General features: G+C 32.2%; 2 protein-coding genes across 2 annotated transcripts; one reads left to right on the forward strand and one right to left on the reverse strand.

Moving 5' to 3' along the window:
• Positions 1-3,015, forward strand: LOC142538524 (uncharacterized). Its single transcript, XM_075643836.1, has 5 exons — positions 1-20; positions 142-291; positions 1,407-1,596; positions 1,690-2,353; positions 2,825-3,015. Exons 1-5 carry the CDS (start codon positions 1-3, stop codon positions 3,013-3,015), a joined length of 1,215 nt encoding a protein of 404 aa, XP_075499951.1.
• Positions 3,016-4,549: 1,534 nt separating this feature from the next.
• Positions 4,550-7,214, reverse strand: LOC142538525 (beta-glucosidase 13-like). Its single transcript, XM_075643839.1, has 12 exons — positions 7,035-7,214; positions 6,818-6,946; positions 6,639-6,714; positions 6,469-6,546; positions 6,289-6,376; positions 5,946-6,204; positions 5,727-5,842; positions 5,404-5,621; positions 5,274-5,305; positions 5,081-5,183; positions 4,894-4,996; positions 4,550-4,811 (listed from the first exon to the last, which is right to left on the reverse strand). Exons 1-12 carry the CDS (start codon positions 7,170-7,172, stop codon positions 4,550-4,552), a joined length of 1,602 nt encoding a protein of 533 aa, XP_075499954.1. The 5' UTR covers positions 7,173-7,214.
• Between the last annotated feature and the right edge of the window lie 20,177 nt (positions 7,215-27,391).

Consider the following 27,391-nt stretch of genomic DNA (forward strand, 5'->3'; position numbering starts at 1 on the left):
ATGGCTGAGGGGATATTGCTGTGATCAAGCCCAAGTGTTGACCAAACTCGTGTAGTGCAATAGTTTGGATATCATAGGCTCTCTTATCCCCATTCGACGCTCATTTTTTATCTGCGTTAAAGTGAATCTTTCCTTTCGTAGGTTCAAACGCATGAGTCATCGATGGATCATCGCGAATGAATGGAATCGAACAATTGTAATTCCCTTTCTCGAAGCTAATTATGATATCCGCTCTGTTAAAGAAGCTGTTGCTCACATGAGTGAACTTAAACTTTGCCGCAGATTGCTATTGTAACAATGCTTGCAGAGACGGATGTATTATAGGGCTGTACTGGGCTGTAGCCCAGCCCACTTTTTTAATAATTCAGCGACTGAAAAACCGTCGCTAATATTTGCGACGGTTTTAGTAAAACCGCCGTCGATCTGGATCGACGACGGTTTTAATTGCACCGTCGCTACTAGTGACGGTTTATTCAAACAGTCGCTAATAACAGTCGCTATTAGCGACTGTTTTTTGAAAAACCGTCGCTAATAGCGACGGTTGTTTCAAAAACCGTCGTACATCAATGTCTTAGTCCAATCAAGTCCCGTCCATTTACAAGGATGAGACCAAATTTATCCTCTGATCCGCCCCACCTCAATTCTACAAAATTTCTCTCCCAAGTCCCAAGCCCTTTAGCGACAGAATAGAATTGTGGACTCCCGAAGAAATCGAATTGCTCATCGGCAAGGCAACAATCAAGGTAAGAATCAGCTATACATTTTTTATTTTGTTTTTTATAGCTTCTCTGTGTGTGATTTGTGGTTTCTTGATTGTTTGTTGTTGAGTGACTATTAGTTGTTTATTTGGCTAATAATTATTTTATTCTTGTTTAGGATTATAAATTGAACTATTTCAAAATGGAATATCAATCTGCTGCAAAGAAAGGAAAAACATTGATATCCTCTTTCTTTAAGAAGAGAGATCGTCAAGCTAGTGAAGATACTTCAATTCCTACGGTCCTTACAATGCAACATCAATACAGTAAAAGTCTTCTATTTCCCAATATCCAAATTCCTTCATGTTCCTCTCCTAGAGACGATCATCAGTCTTCGTCTACTTTTATTGAACGAGATCCAGGAAAAAGAAAACAGATATGTGAATATCATGTTAATGTACGAGATGAGATAAGACGTTCATATCTAAATATGGGGCCTTATCAACCAGATATGTTGGAGTATTCAGGTACAAAATTTGGAAGCCAGAATCGTCGTTTTCAGAAAAAATGGTTTCAGAAATTTTATTAGTTGGATTATTCGTCTTCAACAAATAAGGCATATTGTTTCTATTGTTTTCTTTTCCTGAATGATGTTAATTCATCTAATATCTCGGCATTGGTCAATGAATGATTTGACAATTGGAAAAGGGTAAACCAAGGAAAAACATGTGCTTTTCTTGCCCATATTGGTTCTGCAGCTTCTTCACCTCATACTATGTGTGAGAGAAGGGCTGAAAATTTGATGAGGCCCTCACAACATACTGATAAAGTGATGCATGCACAATCTAAAGAGGAAAAAGAGAAAAATCGTCTGCGTTTGAGCACCTCAATTGTAGCTGTTCGTTGGCTAGCACTTCAAGGTTGTGCTTTTAGAGGTAACGATGAATCTCTATCTTAATCTAATCGTGGAAATTTTCTTGAATTGGTGAAGGCTTTTGCAAAAGTGAATATAGAAATTGATGAAGTTGTGCTTGAGAATGCTCCAAAAAATGCCCAATATATCGCTCCAGAAATTCAGAAAGAGATTTTACATATTATGGCCAATAGAGTACGACAGATGGTTCGTGAAGAAGTTGGAGATAAATACTTCTGTATTCTTGTTGATGAAGCCCGAGATATATCTAAACGAGAGCAAATGGCCATTATATTGAGGTTTGTGAACAATCATGGGATTTTGACAGAAAGATTTTTTGCCATCAAAAGTGTTAGTGACACTACCTCAATGAATTTGAAAAATATGATATCAAATGTTCTTGTTCATCATGATCTCTATGTTAAGAAAATCAGAGTCCAAGGATATGATGGTGCAAGCAATATGCGTGGAGCGTGGAATGGACTTCAAGCATTATTTCTCAAAGATTGTCCCTATGCATACTATGTCCATTGTTTTGCACATCGTTTACAACTGACATTGGTTTCTGCAGCTAAGGATGTTAGTGTTATTTGGGAATTCTTTTCTCATTTGGACAATATTGTTAATATTGTCACTTCTTCTACTAAGCGCATTGCTGAATTACGTACTGCACAGAGAAATGAAATTGAGTATATGTTGTCAATTGGAGAACGTGATTCTGGAAGTGGTGCAAACCAGATTGGTAATTTGCAACGAGCATGAGCTACTCGTTGGAGTTCTCACTATGATTCGGTAAAAAGTTTGATAGGTATGTACACTGCAACTTGCAAAGTTTTTGAAGTTCTCAGTGATTATTCTCTAAATGGAAGAGTTAAGGCTGAAGTTCGGGGGATTTACATAAACATGGCAAGCTTTGAATTTGTGTTTATTTTGCACTTAATGCATAAAATTATGAGAACAACAGATACTCTTTGTCAAATTCTTCAAAGAAAATCTCAAGACATTTTGACTGCTATCACATTTGTCACTACTACCAAAACTTGCCTTCAATAATTTAGAGAATGTGGGTGGAATGAATTTCTTCAGGAAGTTAAAGTTTTTTGCTCAAGAAATGAAATTGATGTACCTGACCTTGATTGTCTATATAAGATTGTACGTTCCTGTCGGCAAACTACAATAGAACATCATTACCACTTTGATGTTTTTAATGCAGCAATAGATTTCATTTTGATGGAGTTAAATACTCGGTTCAATGAGTCATCGGTGGAACTTCTTTCTCTTAGTACAGCTTTAGATCCTAAAAATTCATTTGACTCATTTAACAGTGATGATATTTGCAAGCTTGCGAAGAAGTTTTATCCTGGAGATTTCACAGATCAAGAAATTGTTGCTTTAGTAGTATGAATTGATACATTATAAACTTGATGTGATGCAGAATTTAAAGGTTTCTACACTTGTTGAGTTGTGTCAGCAATTGACCGAGAGTGGACGGTCAAGTGTTTATGTTATGTTGACTAGATTGATTCATCTTGTTTTGACATTACCTGTGTCTACTGCCACTACTGAGCGGGCTTTTTCAGCAATGAAGCATGTGAAGACGGCACTTCGCAATATAATGGAGGATGACTTTCTTGCCGATTGTTTGACATTCTATATTGAACGAGATTTAGCTAAACATATTGATGTAAATTCTATTATTGATGAATTTTATGTTTTAAAATCTCGTAGGGCACAACTTCGTTGAACGATATAATGTAAATTTTTTTTTAATAATATATAACTTATCATATTGACTTCAAGCCCCCCCAACTTTTATTCCTGGATCCGTCCCTGAATGCTTGCTCTATTGGCTCTCTGAAGGATATCGCAACATTTTTCCTAATATGATACTTGAGGTTTGTTTTACTCCACTTTGGCCTGCCTTTGATTAAAGAGAACTTAAAGAAACATGGTTTGTTCCGGGTGCAAAAAAGTCTGGCATTCCACATCGATATTTGTGCATGATATATATTTCGATTCCTTGTCGAATTTAAAGTTAAAATGAGAGTACTGTTTATATAGATGGTTTGGCCGAGCACATAAAATATGAGAAATTCAAATTATTTGGAAAACTTTATCAAATATTATGTACGTATAATCAGAAACGACAACTAACTGCATTTGAAATTTGAATTAATATATGTATGTATTTTGACATAAATATCAAAAGCAATAATTTTTCCATGGCATCATTTCTGGCAAAATTTTAATGATGAATGCAATTCTTGCATTAAAAAAATTGACTTGGTTACTATGAAATTTAATGTGACAAATAAACGTCAATTAAGGTGTGGTGTAGCCAAATAAAATCGCTACTTGAATTCAGAAGATTCGAGCTAACGGCGAAATGCCCGATTCGGTGCAAGGGATTGGATGGATCATGGATTAATAACTCGAAGTTTATAAAACGTCGAGAATAAGTTGTACGTTGGGATAATCCAAAAAATTCTAAGTTCTTGGTCTGATTAATACAACCAAAGTCTTCATTAATTAAATTTGTTTTTCTTCCAAATTACGACAACGTGTTGTTACGTTCTCTTGAGGACCGACCGATTGAGATTTTATTCTCACAACTAATGTATATTCCCTTAATTATCTATATTGAAAGTAATATATTTTGTAACTTGTCGAATCAAATTATTATTAATTATTTTCAGGAAAAAAAAAACAAATAATAGGGATTCAGTGTAAGTTTTAAATTTGAAATAAAAAAATATTATTTAAATTTAGTTATTATTCCTAGATCTACCCCTGCATCAACTTACGGTCAATCGAATTCAATCTTACTCGCCATAGTCCGTAAGGAGAAGAGATGGTGCGGTAGGATTTGTTGTGCGCCAGAATTTTCGGTACGTAAGATTTTACTTAGATTTTTTAGTAAAAAATTATCTTAAGAGTCTTATTCATTCTTTAAAGTTCTTAGGATGTAATCCAAGTTCATATCAGGATATAATATACAATGAAAAGCCGTTTGGTTCGAACTATGAAATTCTGTCTTTTGGAGGCAATTCTTGAGCCAAAGAGCCGAACTTTTTAGGGTTCTTTTCAATCCATTTTTGTAGTCAACATGGCAAAGCCCGAAGCGCAGGGTGTAGCCAGAATTCCACTCAAAATTATCCAGAAAAGACCATGCGAAGTAACCTTTGATATTGACACCATGTCTGCAAATTACAACATAGTTTCATTAATCTTGTGAAATCATTTGTATTCTTCTGATTTTTGTAATGAATTTATAATACTCACTCGATGGCCTCTCTAACAGCACGAAGATGGCGATTGTAGAAATCTGTTCTCTGTGAATCTTCGGTATCCACCTTGAAGTTTCCACTGTTAAGGTCTCCCATGCCTGAAAATTATATGGTTCAAAAGTCAGCAAAATTGAAAGGAAACGATCCAGGTTTGTGGGCTAATCACATATATAGTTACGTACCATTTTCTGTTATATAGATCGTTGGATTGTTGTATATCTCTTTTGTATAGATTAAAAGATCTCGGAGACCCTTTGGGTAAACATAGAAACTACTCACTCCAGTCTGAAAATCAATCATAATAGAAAATATACATTATTTAATGGATCAAAAAAACTATATAAAAATAAAAAAGAAATGGCCAAAACTTTGTACCGGATCACCAATAGGCACTCCATCGATATCAGCTGCGGAAGATCAATAAATTAAAATTAATTTATTTGAAATTATATTATTTTAATCAGTACATTTAGTTTTATCAAATAAATAAAAGATGCATTTATACTTGAGAGACGGGCCATATTGTCTGTGCTGCTACTCACGTTGACGCCATTGCTAGAGGGAACATGAGCTGCGTAATTCCCTGTGTAGTAGTTCAAACCCAAGAAGTCGAAAGACCCTTTCAGCAGCGTCGTTTGGTCATTGGTGAATTCCGGCAGTCTATTTCCTAGAATTTCTCGCATAATCATCGGATATTCGCCGTAAACCAAAGGATTTACGAACCTACAAAACACGATCAAAAATTAATTTTAGGTACGCTTTATGTATTTGTGATGTGTACCATGTATTGAAAATGGTAATTATATATGATATGTTATTGCAACTCACCATCCATACATAAAATCAAGAGCTCGTTGCGCAGCTTTAACATCGAGTATGCTACTGGAGTAGGGGACAATCCAATGTGTCACTAGGGTCACCCCAATTTGCCCTTTCTGAATTGGCTGTACCAAAAAATAAAAAATATAAATTACAATTATTTTTCTGATTTTAATTATAATTTACTAAAAATTCATATATTATACCATATTATATTATTGTATTTACCAGGTATGTTTGTTTGTATAGTTTAGCAGCTTGTGCATGCCAAAGTAGAAGATGGTGAGCCACAACATAAGGCTCGGTGGCCGAATTCCCTTGTTGGCAATTGGCCCAAGGAGAGCACCTCAAAGGCGCGAGGTTTCCGACGACTCCACCGTCGTAACCACCATTGGCGAAAGAGAAGGGCTCGTTCAGTGTGATCCAGTTCTTCACACGGTCTCCAAACTCTTTGAAGCAGATCTCCGCAAAATCTTTAAAATCATCTCTGCATGCACCACATAATATATAAATTTCATTTCAAACTATTATATAATATATGATATAGAAATATTATATGTAGATAACTCACACAATGAGTGGGCTTAAAAACCCTCTATGCTCGTCTTCTAGTGCTTGAGGAAGATCCCAATGGAATAGAGTCACGAATGGAGTTATCCCTGTACATGCATGCAATTCAATTTACCCCCATCGATTAGCTCATATGATATAAATAATATTCAAGATCCGAAATTTATATATATAAAATTACCGTTTGCAAGCAGCTCGTCGATCAGATTGTTGTAAAAAGCAATCCCTTCCTTGTTCACTCCCCCGCTCAGCTTCCCATCTGATATTCAATCCAACGATATATAATTTTATAATCAATGAACATCCAAACAAACTATAACATGTAAAGCATGCTTGATCAAATGATCTTACTTGGTAATATCCGAGGCCAAGAAATAGACATTCTGAAAGCATCGAGTCCTATCGACTTCATCAGTTTCACATCATCCTGCAATATCCATTTGATTTCGATACTTTCAATAAGATCTGTCCGACCGTGCATGAACATGAAAATAGCTAATTTATCAATATTCGGAGGTTGCCATTCACACCTTATATAGATGATACAAATCGATGGCGACGTCTCCGTTACTCCCGTCAGATATTTTCTCTGGAAATCTATGTGTGAAAGTATCCCATATACTCGCTCCTTTTCCACCTTCAAATGCACCACCTTCGTACTGCATAAATCAAAACATACACATATGCTCCAATAAATAAATATCATTTCATACTCAAAATGAAAGTGAATATCTCTCTTCAATTTACTTGGTAAGCAGCAGAGGCAGCCCCGAATACAAAACCAGTTGGGAAGCTGCTGCGACTGAAATTCGATAAATCGTTTAATCCAAACGTAAGTGATAATAAGCACAACAGAAAGAACATAAAAAATATAATATTCTCCATTTTTATAAATTTCTGTCTCTCTTTTATTACAAATAATATATATTACTTTGTCGTTTGATGTGCCGAAGCTGCCCTCTCGTCCTCCTTGTATATAGCATACCGCACGCGGCAGATGTGGGGGCTGTCTTTAATTTTAATTATCCGAATTTTAAAATATTCTTATACAAGAAATAATAATAAATTTGATATATAACTCATCTTTCCAATAGTTACTTTATTTGTGGTCAGATAAAAAGAAGAAAATCTTAAACAAACATTATTTTAATGTTGTAATTGCACCGTAATCGGTATTAATAAAATGAATAGATGTACGGTAAAACGATTTCACGAATTTTTACCTGCGAGACGGTCAATTCTACCAATATTCACAAGAAAAAGTAATACTCTTAGTATAAAAAATAATATTTTTTCGTGGATGACTCAAATAAGAGATCCGTCTCATAAAATATGACCAATAAAATCGTCTCATGGATCTAATAAAATCTCTACATGTGACGTATATATTTATCTCTTTGAAAAAAGAAATTCACGAGTTATTAGTGAATTATTATTTGACACGCCACAATTGACTCGAGACTTTGTCTGCGATTGCAATTATTGCATCGGACACGTGGACCTTGTCTCTTCCACAGGTTGACAGCAGCTGGGGGCTCTGCGGGCTGGGAGAAGTTTGTGGTTTAGTGAATTTTATCATCGCAGTCTTCCTCTGTTTTATTATTGGTCGATTGAGTATACGGATGAAATTATCGAAGAGGAGGGGAAAAAAAGTATCATGCACGTAAATAAAACGTGTTTGTTTTGGATTTTCCTTGTGATTGTCACAATGGGCCTTACCTGTAAGTCATCGCTGCAACAATAAATGACTATTATGACACTTTTCTGTAGACACTTTTAATTAAATGTTGTTACAAATCCTTAATAATGACACTTGTAAAAAATTAATAATGTATAAAATAAAAAAACATATTAGATTAGTTATCGTGACATTTTTATTGATGTCATTATATACACGTGTACATACATTTACCTTATTATTTTTTTAGTAATCGATTTACGTTATAATATATATACACATGTACATACATTTACCTTTTAACGGAGAAAGGGAAAAAGAAAGAGAACCAAATCCCCAAACCCGTTTCCTCCTCCCCTTCTTCCACAATCTTCCTTGCCGCCATCGTTCACCACCGGAAATGGGTCCCTCACCTAGGCCATGATGTGTAGCTTTCAATTAAGCTTTGAATCGTAGAAATCGAACCCTGAATCGCGCGAATGGAGGTGCTGTTCGTGACATGTTTCTGCGCGCAAATTCTTTTCCGCTTCGGTGAGTTTCTTGGCTTCGTTTTTGGTCGATTCTTGGTATATTGCTTAGGTTTAAGGGCTTCAAAAATGGATCTTTCCAAGCTCTTCCATCTCTCCGCATTCATGGTTCGTTTCGCTTTCACCATTTCTTCGGTGAAAATGGATCTCTCCATTGTTCAACTATGATTATGTGCTTGTGGTGTTGCTTCTGATAATTTTTTCTCTCAAATTCATCTACCTTCTACGTCGTTCCATTCCATTTAGGATTAGGATTGCGTATTTTGTCTTTGTGAGGAATTAATAGGGGTTCACGAAGTCACTCGCGATGACCGTGTTATCGGAGATAGGGGTTCGGGTACAACAATTAAATTTGGGTCCTTATGTGTACGGGTCGCGCGACGGGTCTTAAAGGGACCCGACCAGTTACAATTGTAATACAAAATATGAAATTTTTAGTAAAATGTGTTAATAAGATTAAAAAATATCATCATTAGTATATGAACTTTTGAGTGAAAGTTCAAAAACAAATCAACGAGGGTTTATGTTCGTAGTGAACAATATCATTTCATTGTGGACATATACATGTTTTATTGCACAACAAGTGGTATCAGCTTTAGATTTAGATCGAATTATGTGAGTGGAATCTCATATACTTAAATAAATGAAGTGAAGGCTCTCAGTAAATCCGTGATGAGCTCTCGAGGCAGATGATACTCCAAATATTTTATATAAGACGTGTGCTCCTAACACGGTGGGGAGTATATGATCCTCCAAGTGGAGAGGATGGCCGGATAGGCCAGCTTGAGTGGAGGGCCGGAACACAAGAATATTTATGATTTTTGTTTGAGGATATGATTGTTGGGAATTGAACTAAAGTCTCACATTGAAAATACATAAAGAAGATCATATGTAAATAAGATGGAAAAATATCTTAATTGGTATGAGATCTTCTGGATAAAGTCGAAAACAAATCCAATAAGATTTATCCCAAAATTGACAATATCATGTAATTCTGGAGATACGTGGGTTCCATCGCCAGTGGGTCAAATTTGAAACCGGCCGCCAAAGGTATTCCTTTTAATCTGACCTCTGACTATTGCCATTAATACAAATAAACATGAAAGCTCCATTAGGACAAGGAACATGTAGCCGTAGGACATAATTATTAAGATATATTCTGAAAACAAACCATTCTGTGTGAACCTGTGCAACACATGCGCATGAAACTAGTCGTTTTGGACACTTTTTTTTTTTCCAATTTGTGGTGTTTTTTTACCCAAAATTGAAATTGGTTTCGAAAAATTGCCTAGCTTAGTTGCCGAAAATGTCGAGTTGGAAAATAAATTTGGAGATTTTTGTTTTTTATGGGAAAATTTCATATGCAAGTTACTTCACTAGAAATGCTAATTGACTCGTAACATTACTAAAATTTAGAAAACACGCGATGAAAAATGTAAATTTTCTTTATGTTTCTTGATCAAATTAAATATAATAAATCTTCGAAGGAAAAAAAACTATTATCTATTTTGAAATATTGGTTTTTCTACACTTGCATGTTATGTGTTTATGTTTAGCATACATCGCTCTCCATTTGAAGCATCATAGAAACCGAAACTATACGAAAGAAAAATAAAAATAAAATTTAAAATGGAATTCGCGTGCTTATATTAAATGAATTAAAGCAAATAGGAACAAGCTAGCTTTTTATTTTTTGTTTCGGTCAATACAATCATCTGTATGTAATGACCCACACGAAATTAACTCGAAACTCCATTACCAGTTGAACTTCTATGCTCCGCCGGCATGCTTCGAGCCACCCCGTCCAGGCTATATTTTTGGGTCTAATTAATAATATGGATTGAGTTTTATTTTTTTAAAATTTTAGCCTTGTCTTTTTAATTTACTAAAAATTTTTAGCTCATTTCTTGAGGGTTTTTTTTTTCCATAGTAGTCTCCCCAAAATGGAAACAAGAGGACCAGTTTGTTCCCATCTCAATACCAACCAATTTACTATCAACAGTAAAAACATTACTTTTCCAGAAATGGATGGTCTCGTCATTGTTGTCTTTCTTGATTTTATATCAACGTTTTCAAAAGCGTGCTTCTGCGTTTTGATTAATGGGATTTTAGCACAATGACAAGATTTAATTTTTCGTCGTGTTGTTAATGATGATTGATTAGTGCAGTATTGTATATGCCAATGATAGACATTGATTCAATAATTGATGAGTTTACTGCAAAGATAGACATTGATTCTATGATTGTCTACATTGAAAGAGAGTTTACTGCAAAGATAGACATTGATTCAATAATTGATGAGTTCTACTCAATGAAAAACCCCATGGCACACCTTCACTAGTTTATATCTTGTTTGTATCATTCTCTAATATTAATAGTTAATTTTTAAATATTTGATTTATATTATTTAATGTTGTTTATCGATACATTTAGCCTATGATCTAAATATTTTCTAGCTACGTCCATGTGCTTCACCCTGTATTTATTTGGTGTCATTGTCCGGTGAAGCACGCCAGGTATAGCATCAAATATCTCGTTACCAGGTCCTTCGCTTTATTTTACCATTAAATGCCAATTTCCTCAATTATTTACTGGACAATTAAAAATTATTTTCTATGTCATTAATTTTTATGTTCTAAAGGTCCCTAACTATACGGAAGTCATGATTCGGAACGTAAATTTACCGTGTCCATTGTTCTAACTTCCAAGAATTTGAAGTTATAACCCTAGGATCTCGACCGGCAACGATATAAGGATGATCAATGAACCATGAAACATCATCTATTCTGTGCATATAAGCAAATTAACCATTTTTGCGATCATTCTTATAAACCCTCTCATTATCGATGAAGTGACAAACTTGGATAAATGATCTACGACATAATGGCATCAAACCCTCTGGCACGAATGTGGCCAATGTTTCATGGAATCCTTCGTGAGGTTTGTGTTTCAGTTCTATTCGAGAAACTTGAGACTGTGAAGAAGTCAGAGATGGATCTCGAGCATGTTGGAACAATTTTTGTGGGCTTACATAGTTAATTAATTTTACATGGACATGATATCTAATAAAAAATTAAGTGAAGTGATATGACATTAATTATAGATTTCTAAAATATTATATAAATTAGTATGTTACACTTTAAGTGTAGAAACCAGACCTAATTAACTTTTTTATGATGGGTCAAATACTGCATAGGTTATTGATATATAGGTTCGTAATAGTTTTTATTTTTTTGTTATATTTCTCATTGTTGCCACCTTTGACGTGCTTGATTGATACATTTTCGTGTTTTTTTGTTGTATGATGAATTTTTCTGTATTTGGGATAAATATGGACTAAAAAATGTGATTTTATTAATGGTACATGAACATGTCATCTAATAAAGGACACACTAAGGTGATATAATTAATTAGAGTTTTCAAAGTAGTAAATAAATTAGTATGATACACCTTATGCGAAAAAACTCAGTCCAACTAAGTCTTTTATGATGAGTCAAAGAGCTTATGGTCTCCGAAGTACAGAGAATAATACAAAATATATACAGTACACCTATTCTAGACTTCTTTCTTTCTCCTATCTAGGACAAGAATAAACCAGTCGATTCTCTGTTATCTTGAAAAATCCATAACTCTCACGCTAAATCATTCAATAGATTCTAGTACTCATTTACCGTTATTTATATTTTCTAATAATTTGACATGAATTTGTGGCATGTTGTGATATTTGATTGAATCACATGATTTATTGATTTTATTAAAATTTCCAACAAAGCAGGGCTCTCCAGGGATCTAGCCCACGCTCAAGCAACCACATGCGACTGAACTTTTTCATTCTGGTGTATTTTTGGACAATCAAAAACTTTTATATATTTACATTTTTTTTTCAAATTCAAAACTATATGATTGGCATATTTGGAAAAACTAGAATGAATGTCAAGTTTGTTTCGGACGACTGAAAATAGTATTTCTGGTGACAGTTAGAATTAGGGATGTAAACGAACCAAACCGTTTGTGAGCTATTCGAAGCTCGATTCGATAAAAGCTCGTTTGAGCTCGTTTAATGAGGCTCAATAAGATAAACAAACCAAACTCAAGCTTTACAGTATTCGGCTCGTTAGCTCGTGAATATGTTCGTTGGTAAGTTCATGAGTAATCTTTTAGATGAAAAAATAATAGTTTTGATATTTGATTTATTGATTTTGCATATTATTTATGAAATATATAGAAAAATCTATTAAATTTATTTATTATAATAAATTTAAAATTTTAATAAGAATAATATATTTTTCTTTAAACATGTAATTTACTTTTTAATTAATTTAATGAAAATTTAAATGTATAATTCATATTTATTAAGTTTGTTTAGGCTCGATAAAGACTTGAATAAGCTCGTGAGCCATGCATATATTTGTTAAATAAATCTCGAGCTCGGATCGATTATAAACGAACCAAGCTCAAACATTCAAGAGCTCGGCTCGGCTCGACTCGATTACATCTCTAGTTAGAATGATCAGCCGACACATAATTAAACTAGAAAACACTTTAAACCCTCTTTATTTTAAAACTAAAGTGAAAATCATTAAAAAAAAAACGAGTAAATCAAGCTAAAAGTAGATACAGCTTGTCTAGAAATTTTTCACAATTAATCTTCATGGTTTAAATTTTTTTGCACAATTTCAGCTGGCTCTTTTGATACACCTCCAGTGCCAAATGTTTTCTGGTTAGTAAAGGAAGGTTTGTGATTTTTTTCGGAATTTTTTAAGAGGTTTTTCTATTTTTCAGATAGTTTTCATTTCTCGATTGATTGAGTTGCTATGTTTCTTTTCATGTGCTTATGGACTTTTCCCAATTTCATCCTTATTTTCAAGTTCTTGAGAATGATCTACAATAATATTTTCGGAGTGGGCCTCTTGAATTTCAGCCTACTTTCTTAAAACTTTTTGAGTCATAATATTGTCAATCCGTATATTTGATAGATTATTATCAATCTAATTTAATTTGTGTCGAAAGCCGGATTTGTCGATCATACAAACACACATGTATATTTAAGTAAGTCTCATTCGAAATATTTTCACGCATCTATATTTATGAAACGATCTGATCCATGTCAAATATAATATTTTTGACATAAAAAATAAATTTTTTTATAGATCGGACTGGAGATTTATCAAATAAAATTTACTATGACACGGTCTCGTAAGAATTTGTATGTGTGTGTATATATATAATATATATATATATATATATATATTCTTATGATATTAATAAATTTTTATTATATATTCTTAATTACATTCCTTTAAAAAAAACTTACTATTATTCAATTTAATAAGTGAATTGTTGTGAAAAAGTAAAAATTTATGGTAAAAAGTAAAAATCTCAAACTCTCAAAATTTACCAAACAACACACTTTATAATATTTTTCTCTCTACTCAATTGTGAATTTCTTCACAAATGGTGAGCCTATTTATAGAATTTCTTTACAAATAATCCAAAAAATAAATTTATCATTACATACATCATCACACACTAATTTTCAATATTCAACACCTAATTTTTCAACATTCAAATATTCAATATTCAAATATTCAATACACACATTTTAAATATTAATTTTTAACACTCCCCCTTGTGATGATGATCATAATGATTATCTTCATTACGTGTTTTTATACTGCCTCGTTAAAAACCTTACTGGGAAAAACCCATTGGGATAAAAACCATAGTAAGGAAAAAAGAAGTGCAGTCACGTAAACTCCCCCATCATGTTGACACGAACAATTCTTCACAAATTTCGTAGATTGCGCATCCCAATATTATATATGTGCTTTATAAATATCGTCGTAGGAAGTGCCTTTGTGAAGAGAGAGTTTTCACTTGATTGAATGTGACGAACATCAATACATTTATTCTTCTCAAGCTCCTTGGTGAATGCGAAGAACTTAGGGGGAATATGTTTAGTTCTGTCGCTTTTTATGTATCCTTCTTTCATTTGAGCAACACATGCAGCATTATCTTCATATAGTATCACAGGCTTCTCGTCGAATGATAATCCGCATGAGATTTGGATATGTTGGGTCATGGATTTTAACCACACACATTCACGGCTTGCTTCATGTAGTGCAATAATCTCGGCATGATTTGATGAAGTTGTTACGAGCGTTTGTTTCTGTGAACGCCAAGAAATTGCAGTGCCTCCACGAGTAAATACATATCCAGTTTGAGAACGTGCATTGTGTGGATCAGATAAGTATCCAGCATCAGCATAACCAATTATACTTGGATTAGCATTTTTTGAATACAAAAGTCTCAAGTCTGTTGTTCCTCGTAGATAACGGAATATATGTTTAATTCCGTTTCAGTGTCTCTTTGTTGGATATGTGATAAATCTTGCCAATAAATTTACGGCAAAAGATATTTCAGGTCTTGTACATATTTGTAAGATACATAAGGGCACCGATAGCGCTTAGATATGGTACTTCTGGACCAAGAATATCTTCATCATCTTCACATGGACGGAATGGATCATTTTCTATGTTTAATGATCTAACAACCATTGGAGTACTTAAATGATTTGATTTATCCATATTAAAACGTTTAAGGATCTTTTCTGTATAATTTTTCTGGTGAACAAATATTCCACATTCTTTTTGTTCAATTTGTAACCCAGACAATACTTGGTTTTTCCAAGATCCTTCATTTCAAATTCTTCCTTCAAGTATGACACAACTTCTTGAATTTCCTTATTCGTTCCAATGATGTTTAAATCATCAACATATACAGCAATAATTGCGCATACGGATGTTGTTTTCTTAATAAAAACACAAGGGCGTATTGAATTATTTACATATCCCTTTTTCATCAAGTGATCACTTAGCCGATTATACCACATTCGACCTGATTGTTTTAACCCATATAATGATTCTTTGTAATTTCACAGAATAACATTCTCTGGGTTTTGAACTTTGTGCTTTAGGCATCTTAAATCCTTCAGGGATTTTCATATATATATTACTGTCAAGTGATCCATATAAGTAAGCTGTAACAACATCCATAAGACGCATTTCTAAATTTTCAGATACCGCCAAGCTAATCAAATACCGAAACGTAATTGCATCCATCACGGGAGAATATTTTTCTTCGTAATCAATTCCAGGCCTTTGAGAAAAATCTTGTGCAACAAGTCGAGCTTTATATCTTACTATTTCATTTTTTCTCATTTCGTTTTCGAATAAAAACCCATTTGTATCCAACAGGTTTTACACCTTCAGGTGTAAGGACTATAGGTCCAAAAACATTACGTTTATTTAGCGAATCAATTCAACCTGGATGGCTTCTTTCCATTTTATCCAATCCTGCCGATTTTTACATTCACCAAAAGATTTTGGTTAATGATCTTCATTATCATTTATGATGTCGATTGCCACATTATAAGAAAATATATCATCAATTTCTTCTATATCTTTTCGGTTCCATATTTTTTCAGTATTAATATAATTGATAGATATTTCACGACTCTCGTCAGTTTGTGTTTCTGACAGAACATTTTCATCATCATGTGTTTCTTGAGGAACATCATTATCTATTTTGTGATTATCATGTATTTCTTCAGAAACATCATTTTCTCTTTTGTGATCATCGTGTTTCTCTATGAATTTTCTTTTTCGATGATTTTTATCCTTGGAACCGACTGGCCTTCCACGCTTCAGGCGTTTAATGACATCATGAGTATCTTCAATTTTTGTTTCTTCGAAATTTCAATTCGAGCAGGGGCATTTGTAGCATGTATATATGATTTAGTTACCCCTTTTGTGTCTGCAAATGTATCTGGTATTTGATTTGTTATTCTTTGCAAGTGCACAATTTGCTGTACATCTTTTTCACATTGTTTTGTTCTTGGATCCAGATGTAACAATGATGATACATACCATGTAATTTCCTTTTCGGTATGTTTCTGTTCTCCCCCTAACATTGGGAAGATTTCTTCATTAAAATGACAATCAGCAAAACGTGCTGTGAACACGTCGCCTGTCTGAGGTTCAAGATATCGAATGATTGATGGACTATCATAACCGATATAAATTCCAACCTTTCTTTGAGGTCTCATTTTCTTTCGTTGCGGTGGTGCAATAGGCACATACACCATACATCCAAAAATTCTCAGATGAGAAATGTCTGGTTCTTTACCAAATGCAAGCTGCAATGGGGAGTATTTGTGATATGCACTTGGTCTGATGCGAATTAATGAAGCAGCATGTAAAAGTGCATGTCCCCATATAGAAATAGGTAGCTTTGTTTTCATAATCATTGGTCTAGCAATCATTTGCAGACGTTTAATCAATGATTCAGCCAATCCATTCTGTGTATGTACATGAGCAACGGGATGCTCAACAATGATTCCCATAGACATACAATAATCATTGAAAGTATTGGAAGTAAATTCACCAGCATTATGAAGTCTAATTTTTTTGATTGTATAATCGGGAAATTGATTCCTCAATTTTATTATTTGAGCAAGTAATCTTGCAAATGCAACATTTCGAGTTGACAATAAACATACATGTGACCATCTGCTGGAGGCATCAATCAATACCATAAAGTATCTGAATGGTCCACATGGTGGATGGATTGGTCCACAAATATCACCCTGAATACGTTCAAGAAACATTGGTGATTCAGTTTGGATTTTGGCTGGTGATGGTTTTATAATAAGTTTTCCAAGAGAACATGCTTTACATTGAAACTTATTATTCTGAAAGATCTTCTGGTCTTTCAACGGATGACCATGTGTATTTTCTATAATTCTTCGCATCATTGTTGAACCAGGATGTCCTAATCGATCATGCCAATTGATCAGTATTGAAGAATTATCAACTACTATGTTTGATTCAATTGGACTTATATATGTATAATGCAATCCAGTAGGTAGCATTGGTAGTTTTTCAACTACATATTTCGTTCCTGATTTGTATGTGGTAAGACACATATATTTCTCATTCCCTTCATTCATTGTTTGAGTATCATACCCATGAGAATATATATCATTAAAACTCAACAAATTTCTTTTTGATTGTGGTGAATATAAAGCATCATTGATCAAAAATTTTGTACCATTAGGTAACAAAAATTGTGCTTTAACACAATCCTTTAACCAAGTCTACAGGTCCTGATATTGTATTCACCATTGTTTTTGTTGGTTTTAGTTCTAAGAAATATCTTTTATCTCGGAGGATAGTGTGTGTTGTACCACTATCGGGTATGCAAACTTCAACTTTGTTCATAGCATTTTCCATGTTTGAACTTCAAAAAAATATGCAATGAAAAAAATTATTGAAAATACGTATGCAATAAATTGAAAAATACAACACATATCATAATTGTACAATGAAACATTATCATATGAGTACATGAAAAATAAATTATTTTACAATTATATTCTACCAATATATTGTTCATTTTCAGAAAAATCATTGAGAAAATCTCCAGCGTCAATATTTTTCATTTCTATTCCACCAGCATATTGATCATTTCCAGAGAAATCATTCAGGAAATCTGCAGCATCAAAATGAGTTGAATCACTCAAACGGCCACTGTGTTCAGTGAAGTTGGTCTCTTTTTCTTTCCCCTTTATCGATTCTTTATAGAGCTTGCAAAGGTGCTCGGGGGCTCGACAAATACGAGACCAATGTCCTGAAGTGCCGCATCTAAAACAAGAACTTTCAAATCTTTTTAAGTGATTTTCATTTACACTCATGATCCCATGATGCCTTTTCGGTCGATGGTTCGTGACGCCATTTTGAGATGAGTTATAATAATAACTATCTCGATTGTTTTCAAAACCACGGCCTCGACCACGACCACGACCACGACCACGACCACGACCACGTCCACGACCTCGACCTCGACCTCGACCAAAACCTTGTCTCTGGATTTGATTTTGGTTTCCAGGTTTAAATTCATTTTTACTCACAGTATTTACTTCTGGAAATGCTGTTGATCCAGTGGGTCGGGACTAATGATTTCTCATTAATAGCTCGTTGTTCTTTTCCGCCACAAGAAGACAGGCGATAAGTTCAGAATATCTCGCAAATCCACACACTCTATATTGTTGCTGTAAAGTTATATTTGATACGTGAAACGTGGAAAATGTTTTTTCAAGCATTTCTGATTCTGTAACCTCATGTCCAGAAAATTTTAATTGCGAGATTATTCGATACATCGTCGAATTGTAATCACTAACTTTCTTGAAATCTTGGAATCTTAACATATTCATTCATCACGGGCGGTCGGAAGTATAACTTCTCTTCTATGTTCGAATCTTTCTTTCAATCATTTCCACAGAGCCATGAGATCTTTTTCGATGAGATATTCACATTTTAAACCTTCATCGAGATGTCGACGAAAAAATATTATAGCTTTTACTTTTTCTTGTGATGAAGATATACTATTTTCTTTAATGGTCTCGCTTAGACCCAATGACTCAAGATGCATTTCTACATCGAGAGTCCATGACATATAATTTTTTCCCGTGATGATGAGCGCAACAAATTCGAGCTTTGTCAAATTTGACATGGTGGTACTAAAAAAAATTACGATGCATTTTATTAGTTAATGAATATTGCAATACAAAGTAATGGATAAACAACAAATACAAGCATTCGTAAAAATAAAGAAAACACACGAGGAAGATATTCTCCAATAAATACAAGACTCGTGAGTATGATAACCAAAATAATTAAAAATAACCTTGAGAAAGCCATCTTCTTTTTTCTTCGAAAAAATTGATGAATAATAATTTTTAGAGAAGAAGAGAAAGTTAGAAGTGATTGAATATGTTTGTGAGATCATATTTATAGGGCAAAAACTAGCCGTTTTGTTACCGTTTATGACCGTTGGTGTACAAAAAATAAAGGTATGTATTTGTACAATTTTATGGTAATAATATGATGTATATAATATTAGTCATGTTTAAATAATTATGTATATCATATCACATTATTATAATGAGGTGTCATAAGTTATTTTGTTTAAAAACCTTATAGGCTTTTATACTTGTCGTATCCCTTACCAGGAGTGTGGGATGTCGTCTTAACATCCTCCCAGGATTTATAACAAGTTTTTGAAAAAAATTATTTTTATTATTTCTAATTTTTATTATATAATAACATTATATTATATATACAATAAATAAATAACAGTAAAATAAATATTATTACTTTTGTTACCTTTTTCTTCTGTTTGGAGCTTGGAAAAGTATGGAGGACTTTTAGAGCTTCGTGCTGATAACGTGTTGTGAAAAAGTAAAAATTTATGATAAAAATAAAAATCTCAAACTCTCAAAATTTACCAAACAACACACTTTATAATATTTTTTTCTCTACTCAATTGTGAATTTTTCACAAATGGTGAGCCTATTTATAGAATTTCTTTACAAATAATCCAAAAAATAAATGCATCATTACATACATCATCACACACTAATTTTCAATATTCAAGACCTAATTTTCAACATTCAAATATTCAATACACACATTTTAAATATTAATTTTCAACAAAAGAAGTGTTTTTTGAAGTTGACTTTTAAAAATATTTTCTTACTTAAGTAAAAGTTTTAATAGTTTTGTGTTTGGATAAATAGATTAAAATCATTTTTTTAATATGAGTTATTTAGAAAAGCATTTAAAAACTATAAATTTTGAAAAAACGCTTATTTTAGCTCAATTAAGTGCGTTTAAAAGCACTACAACATATAAAACCATAAAATCACTTTTTTTTTTAAATAAAAAAGTGCTTTTAAGAAAAAAACGTACTAAATCCAAACGGACTCTTAATATGTGTGAGTAGGTCTCTTGTGAGACGGTCTCACGAATCTTTACTGATATTACACACTAAAAAGTAATACTCTTAGCATAAAAGTAATATTTTTTAATGGATGACCAAATAAGATATCTGTCTCACAAAATACGACTCGTGAGAATGATTATCGTACACATCGACTAAATTCTTTTAGTAAAGAAATTAAATAAAACGACCCAAAAATAAGAGAAGTTGCAGAAAACTCACCTCGGCGATGCATTAATATTAGTTTACAATCAAAAGAATAAAATGTTGAAGCAGGACAAGTCCATTCCAATCGGAGCAATTTTGGAAAATTTGTGAGAAAGATTTTGCCATATTGGAATCTCAAGGGTTATTGTGTATATAAATTTTTTTTTGAAAAATATTTTTTATATCTGATTACAGTAGGGGATTATCTGCTGATTGTGAGGGCTAATTTTTTTAAATTTAAAATTTGAAATAACTATATAAGGTTAATCATTTTGTTATGAAACATAGGATAAAATTTAGGGATTTATCATTAGGCTCCACTTTTATGTTGAGAATTTATTTCGCCTATAAATAATTTGTGAATGAATTTCAAGGCATGTTTGCAACACTTTCTTTTAAAAAAATATTTTCTCTCTCAATTTAGTCACAGATATATGAAAAATATCTCTCAAGATACAAGTAGATATTCTGTATTTTTAGGTTACTAAATCAAATCAAAATCCAACAAAAACAAAATTGTTCGTCTTGATCTGATGCTGTTATATATATAGAAATGGAAATTCAATTCAGAACAGACACGACTCTTCGTTGTACATTGCACCCTTTCATGAAAACCAATCATGAGGTGTTGTTTCCAAAGAGTTGACTTACCTCTTACGAATGATTGTGTGGTTTCTGAATAGGTTTAAACAAGGTCGATGAACGTGATTTTCGTAGCGGTAAACATTTTTTGTTATCGACAAAATAAATAATTATGAAAATTGTTCTAACATTTTATACTTTAAATTAAATAAATACTACACAAAAATAATAAAAATGGAGCGTGAGAATGATTTTTGGATGGTCGATAACAATTTCCTAAAATTACCAAGTGACATTAATAATAGCATATCTTAATGAAATGCGTGGTAAATGCGCATGCAATTTTCGCGAGATTTGACAGATGACTTTGTGTAAGTTTCATCAAGGCTCCCCACAAATTAAAGTCTAAATAAAAACCACACTTTGATGCTGGAAAATTTTCAATAACCTCTTCATCTAAGGTACAAATTTAATTTCATAATCAGCGGCTTCTTTCCTCGAGTTTGTCTCGAGAGTGTTCGAGTTGATGGAATAGGTGATGGCTTGACTAATGGTCAGAACTCGGGCTAGCCCGTCACAAAGAGTTTGCATAGCACGACTTATTTATCTAACATGATTTACATGCTATTGCGTTAGTTCGAAAATTTACCCAGTTCAGTGTCAAAAGACGGTAGTTACGAGTTTCATCGTGATGTGGTTGTCACATTGAGGCACAACTTTAAGGGGGTGGAAATGTCATTTACAACATAATGAAAAAAAATAATGGCATATGTAATGATGCGATAAAAATAATTCTTTCACTTATAGACAATAAGTTGTTAAATAGTTATTATACACCAAAAGCCTATATTCTTTAGAAAATAGAGCTATAAAAAAATAACTTATTATTCTAAGCTATGATTTTCGTCTCTAACGTTTTTCCCCCAAGTTCTTAAAAATAATCCTCAAAGCACCTACTCTCTGATATCTTATTTGCTATAGTTAATTTTCTAAGGTATCGTTTGGCTCGTGGTATGAGACAAATATTATGGAGAAAAGTAATATTTTTCATAATAAAATATATAAAAATGATAGTTAATATAATGTTTGATCGATTGATTAATTTGATTAAATTTGAGATAATATGATATTACCGTTTTGTCTTGTTGAAAATATTAATAAAATATTTATAATATTATTTATTAAGAGTAATATTGTAATTTCGATTCAATGATTGGTAGATAGATAAATAATATGGTGCATCAAACATGATATTAGATTGGATAAAAATATGTAGGGATGTAAATGAACCAAATCGTTCGTGAGCTATTCGAAGCTCGATTCGATAAAAGCTCGTTTGAGCTCGTTTAATGAGGCTCGTTAAGATAAACGAACCAAGCTCAAGCTCTACGATATTCGGCTCGTTAGCTCGTGAACATGTTCGTTAGTAAATTTATAAGTAATATCTTAGATGAAAAATAATAATTTTGATATTTAATTTATTGATTTAACACATTAATTATGAAATATATATAAAAATCTATTAAATTTATTTATTATAATAAATTGACAAATTTTAATAAGAATATTATAATTTTTTTCTAAATGTATAATTTATTTTTTAATGAATTTAATGAATATTTAAATGTACAATTCATATTTATTGAGCTCGTTTAGGTTCGATAAAGTTTGAATAAGCTCGTGAGTCATTAATATATTCGTTAAATAAAGCTCGAGCTCGGCTCGATTATAAACAAGCCAAGCTCAAACATTCAAGATTTCGGCTCGGCTCGACTCGATTACATCCCTAAAAATATGGATAAATAATACACTGAACCAAACTGTACTTAAAAGTACATTCAAAACCGTTAAACCGATAACATTGAATAGATTAAAGTCATTTTTTTACTATGAAATCCACAACTGTTATTCTTTGATATGCGTTGACCAAAGTATTATACTAATATAATAACATGTAAATTCACGTTAATCGAGTAAACCGTGATTAAGAATCAAAAACAATATCTCATTTTTAAATCACTGAGTTGAATAATATTCTATTCCCATTTTCCCAAAAATAAAATAAATTACCAACACATTTTGGGAACCTCTCCCACAAGCGGGACGCGGCCCTCAAATAGAAGGCAAAAACACAACACACCTTTTGTCGGAATGACTAGATGCACGCCATTTTAGTAGGTAAAAAAATCGATCAAAATGATGGATTTTAAATTTCAGGTCAAAGAGTGAATTTAAAATTAAAATATATTTAATTAATATAAGAGATTTCAAATCATTTATTTTATAAAATATATTTAATTAATATAAGAGATTTCAAATCATTTATTTTAATTTTAAATAAAATGAAATATAATAAATTTGAGACGTCTATTTAAACAACCGAATTTTATTCGATATTTAAAAATAACTTATGTTAAAATAACTTACGCTCTATTTAAGTTGGCTGTTATCATTCCAAAAAACTCGCGAACATGCCATTTGTACACGCTTACCATCAAATCATTAGCCAGATCAAAAATTGCAACGATTCATATTTCATGTCAGAAAATATTAGTGATGGATAGGATGGAGAATTACAATAAATTAGTCATATAATCATATGATAATCTCGTCTTTTAAATACAAAGATATCGGTTCTCTGAATTAGATACATGTAATAATATCTCTACCATAATTAACCACGTAAAAATTAAATTATAATTAACCATAACCAAATAAAATAAATAAATAAATAAATGAAAACAAGATCAGATTCAATTTATTTATGTTCATCTACATATAATTCTTGAAAACAAAACACAAACCTATTAATTTAAAATAAAAAATAATAATAATCATTGTTTGTTCTTTTGACATTTTTCTTTGATCCATTGAAACCCCACAGAAGTTCCTTCTCTAACCTTCTTCACACCTGTTGAAGCCACTTTTTTAGTTTTACCAAGGCTTTCCCCCACTTTCTTGCCGTATTTCGCCGCCACTCCGCTTCCCTTCTTCTTCTCCGGCAGGGGATCTGACCCGCCGTTGTCCCACTGATCGGCCCACGAGCCCCCGTCCATTACTGTTAAATTATTTTTTCCTTCACGAAAAGAGATTGAAATAGGAGAATTTGTCAAAGGCAGAGCGTGTTAAATATTTATAGGCTGATTTCTGAAGATTTGGTGCGGATTGTATTTTATTTTCAATTAATCAAAGAATCAATATAGCAATATCACGTTGTTATTATATCGGGTTTTCATCCATTATTTTTAAAGTTTGATTTTTATGTAACAATTTTTATTTTTTAAAATTTTAATCTTATTTTTTGAAATGTCAAAGTGACGAATAAATATTGATATGATACTAATAATTACTAAATAATCGAATTTTTGTGTTCCTGAAAATACGAGTAAAAAATTTTAATGTAAAAATATCAGTAGAATATAGCCCTATAGATATCGGTAGACAAATGAATACAGCACCTCGCATAAAATGATATAATATCAAACAATTAATTATAGGGAAAATGAGGTAACAAGGAGTCAGCTGCGTTATAAATTGAAAAAAAAGGCAATGATCCTGATTTTACTATTTTATCCATAAAAATAAAAACTCCCCCCCAAACTCAACCCAAACATAAAAGACAAAAATTTGTGTAAGACGATCTCACGGGTCGTATTTTGTGAGACTGATCTATTATTTGGGTCATCCATGAAAAAGTATTAATTTTTATGCTAAGAATATTAGTTTTTATTGTGAATATCGATAGGGTTGACCTGTCTCACAGATAAAGATCCGTGAGATCGTCTCACAAGAGACATACTCAACATAAAATTCTACATCAATTTTTCCTGCAAACTCCACACTAAAACTCCACCCAAATGTGTAAAACTCGACTCAAATATAAAAACATAGAACAAATATGAAAATCCGATCCAAAAGTTAACTCAAATAGGAACAACTCAACCCAAATATAAAAAACTCGACTCAAATGTAAAATTTATATAATTATTTACATAAATATTTATTCATTGGTGGTAAGATCATGTGTTGTGCAAAAACTTATGTATTGAATCTAGATTGAGTCAAAATGTAATGTTATTTTTTGATTTTATTTTGACAAACATGTATAAAAACTATCTTGTCTTTTAAGTCACTCTATTTGATCAAATTAAAAAAAATCAAACACCCTCGGGTTAAAATAAATTGAGGAAGAGTCGTATATATTTTAACGACCCATTAATTATGCCATGTCGTTTGGATATCTGCAAGAAATATTAAATGCTGCAATGCTATTTCAAAGATCAGATTTAACAGGAAACAAAATCCATGCTAGAAAAAAAAAAGAAAGGGAAAAAATCCTCAAATGCTTTATACGTAAAGAAAACAAGAAAGACAAAAAATGAAGAAGAGAAAAAGCTTAAAAGTTTAGCTTTAGCTGACCGGACCGACTCTCACAAGTGCTAATTTTCCTATTTTTAAAAAACTGAGTATATTTAATTCTTAAAGAAAATGATTTTTTTTCCTTTCAAAATATAATAATCCCATGAATGGGTAACTAGATTTTCTCACGTGACCCACAAAAAGAATTTATCCGAATATATGTGTGTGTGTGTGTATATATGTAAGGGCAATATGGTAATTTCGTAGTGCCGTATAAGGTAGGATGGATAAAGAATTTAAATGGAGCCGCCCTGCGAGACCAAAGTACCAAATCCAATCGTCTTCTAGAAACCAACAACTTCAATAATCCTGTATTCGGTCATGCAAGACGGTGATTAAAATTTATATTATTTGATTCACTGTTGAAAATTAATATTTAAAATATGTGTATTGAATATTTGAATATTGAATATTTGAATATTGAAAATTAGGTGTTGAATATTGAAAATTAGTGTGTGATGATGTATGTAATGATGCATTTATTTTTTGGATTAAATTTGTAAAGAAATTCTATAAATAGGCTCACCATTTGTGAAGAAATTCACAATTGAGTAGAGAGAAAAATATTATAAAGTGTGTTGTTTGGTAAATTTTGAGAGTTTGAGATTTTTACTTTTTACTATAAATTTTTACTTTTTCACAACACGTTATCAGCACGAAGCTCTAAAAGTCCTCCATACTTTTCCAAGCTCCAAACAGAAGAAAAAGGTAACAAAAGTAATAATATCTATTTTACTGTTATTTATTTATTGTATATATAATATAATGTTATTATATAATAAAAATTAGAAATAATAAAAATAATTTTTTTCAAAAACTTGTTATAAATCCTGGGAGGATGTTAAGACGACATCCCACACTCCCAGTAAGGAATACGACAAGTATAAAAGCCTATAAGGTTTTTAAACAAAATAACTTATGACACCTCATTATAATAATGTGATATGATATACATAATTATTTAAACATGACTAATATTATATACATCATATTATTACTATAAAATTGTACAAATACATACCTTTATTTTTTGTACACCAACGGTCATAAACGGTAACAAAACGGCTAGTTTTTGCCCTATAAATATGATCTCACAAACATATTCAATCACTCCAACTTTCTCTTCTTCTCTAAAAATTATTATTCATCAATTTTTTCGAAGAAAAAAGAAGATGGCTTTCTCAAGGTTATTTTTAATTATTTTGGTTATCATACTCACGAGTCTTGTATTTATTGGAGAATATCCTCCTTGTGTGTTTTCTTCATTTTTACGAATGCTTGTATTTGTTGTTTATCCATTACTTTGTATTGCAATATTCATTAACTAATAAAATGCATCGTAATTTTTTTTAGTACCACCATGTCAAATTTGACAAAGCTCGAATTTGTTGCGCTCGACATCACGGGAAAAAATTATATGCCATGGACTCTCGATGTAGAAATGCATCTTGAGTCATTGGGTCTAAGCGAGACCATTAAAGAAAATAGTATATCTTAATCACAAGAAAAAGCAAAAGCTATAATATTTTTGCGTCGACATCTCGATGAAGGTTTAAAATGTGAATATCTAATCGAAAAAGATCTCATGGCTCTGTGGAAAGGATTGAAAGAAAGATTCGAACATATAAGGGAAGTTATACTTCCGACCGCCCGTGATGAATGTAATATGTTAAGATTCCAAGATTTCAAGAAAGTTAGTGATTATAATTCGGCGATGTATCGAATAATCTCGCAATTAAAATTTTGTGGACATGAGGTTACAGAATCGGAAATGCTTGAAAAAACATTTTCCAAGTTTCACGCATCAAATATAAATCTACAGTAACAATATAGAGTGCGTGGATTTGCGA

Source organism: Primulina tabacum, chromosome 3 (genome assembly GCF_025594145.1).
Source record: "Primulina tabacum isolate GXHZ01 chromosome 3, ASM2559414v2, whole genome shotgun sequence".
Lineage (NCBI taxonomy): Eukaryota > Viridiplantae > Streptophyta > Magnoliopsida > Lamiales > Gesneriaceae > Primulina > Primulina tabacum.

What these genes read in the sequence shown, in the direction of transcription:
- LOC142538524 (XM_075643836.1), top strand. Translation starts at nt 1, where the DNA reads ATGGCTGAGGGGATATTGCT. An exon ending in ATGGCTGAGGGGATATTGCT is followed by an intron (nt 21 to 141) that starts GTGATCAAGCCC and finishes TTCCTTTCGTAG; the next exon opens with GTTCAAACGCATGAGTCATC. An exon ending in AAGTGGTGCAAACCAGATTG is followed by an intron (nt 2,354 to 2,824) that starts GTAATTTGCAAC and finishes TTTTTAATGCAG; the next exon opens with CAATAGATTTCATTTTGATG.
- LOC142538525 (XM_075643839.1), bottom strand. Translation starts at nt 7,172, where the DNA reads ATGGAGAATATTATATTTTTTATGTTCTTTCTGTTGTGCTTATTATCA. An exon ending in TTGGCCTCGGATATTACCAA is followed by an intron (nt 6,547 to 6,638) that starts GTAAGATCATTT and finishes ATTGAATATCAG; the next exon opens with ATGGGAAGCTGAGCGGGGGA. An exon ending in CGACGAGCTGCTTGCAAACG is followed by an intron (nt 6,377 to 6,468) that starts GTAATTTTATAT and finishes ATGCATGTACAG; the next exon opens with GGATAACTCCATTCGTGACT.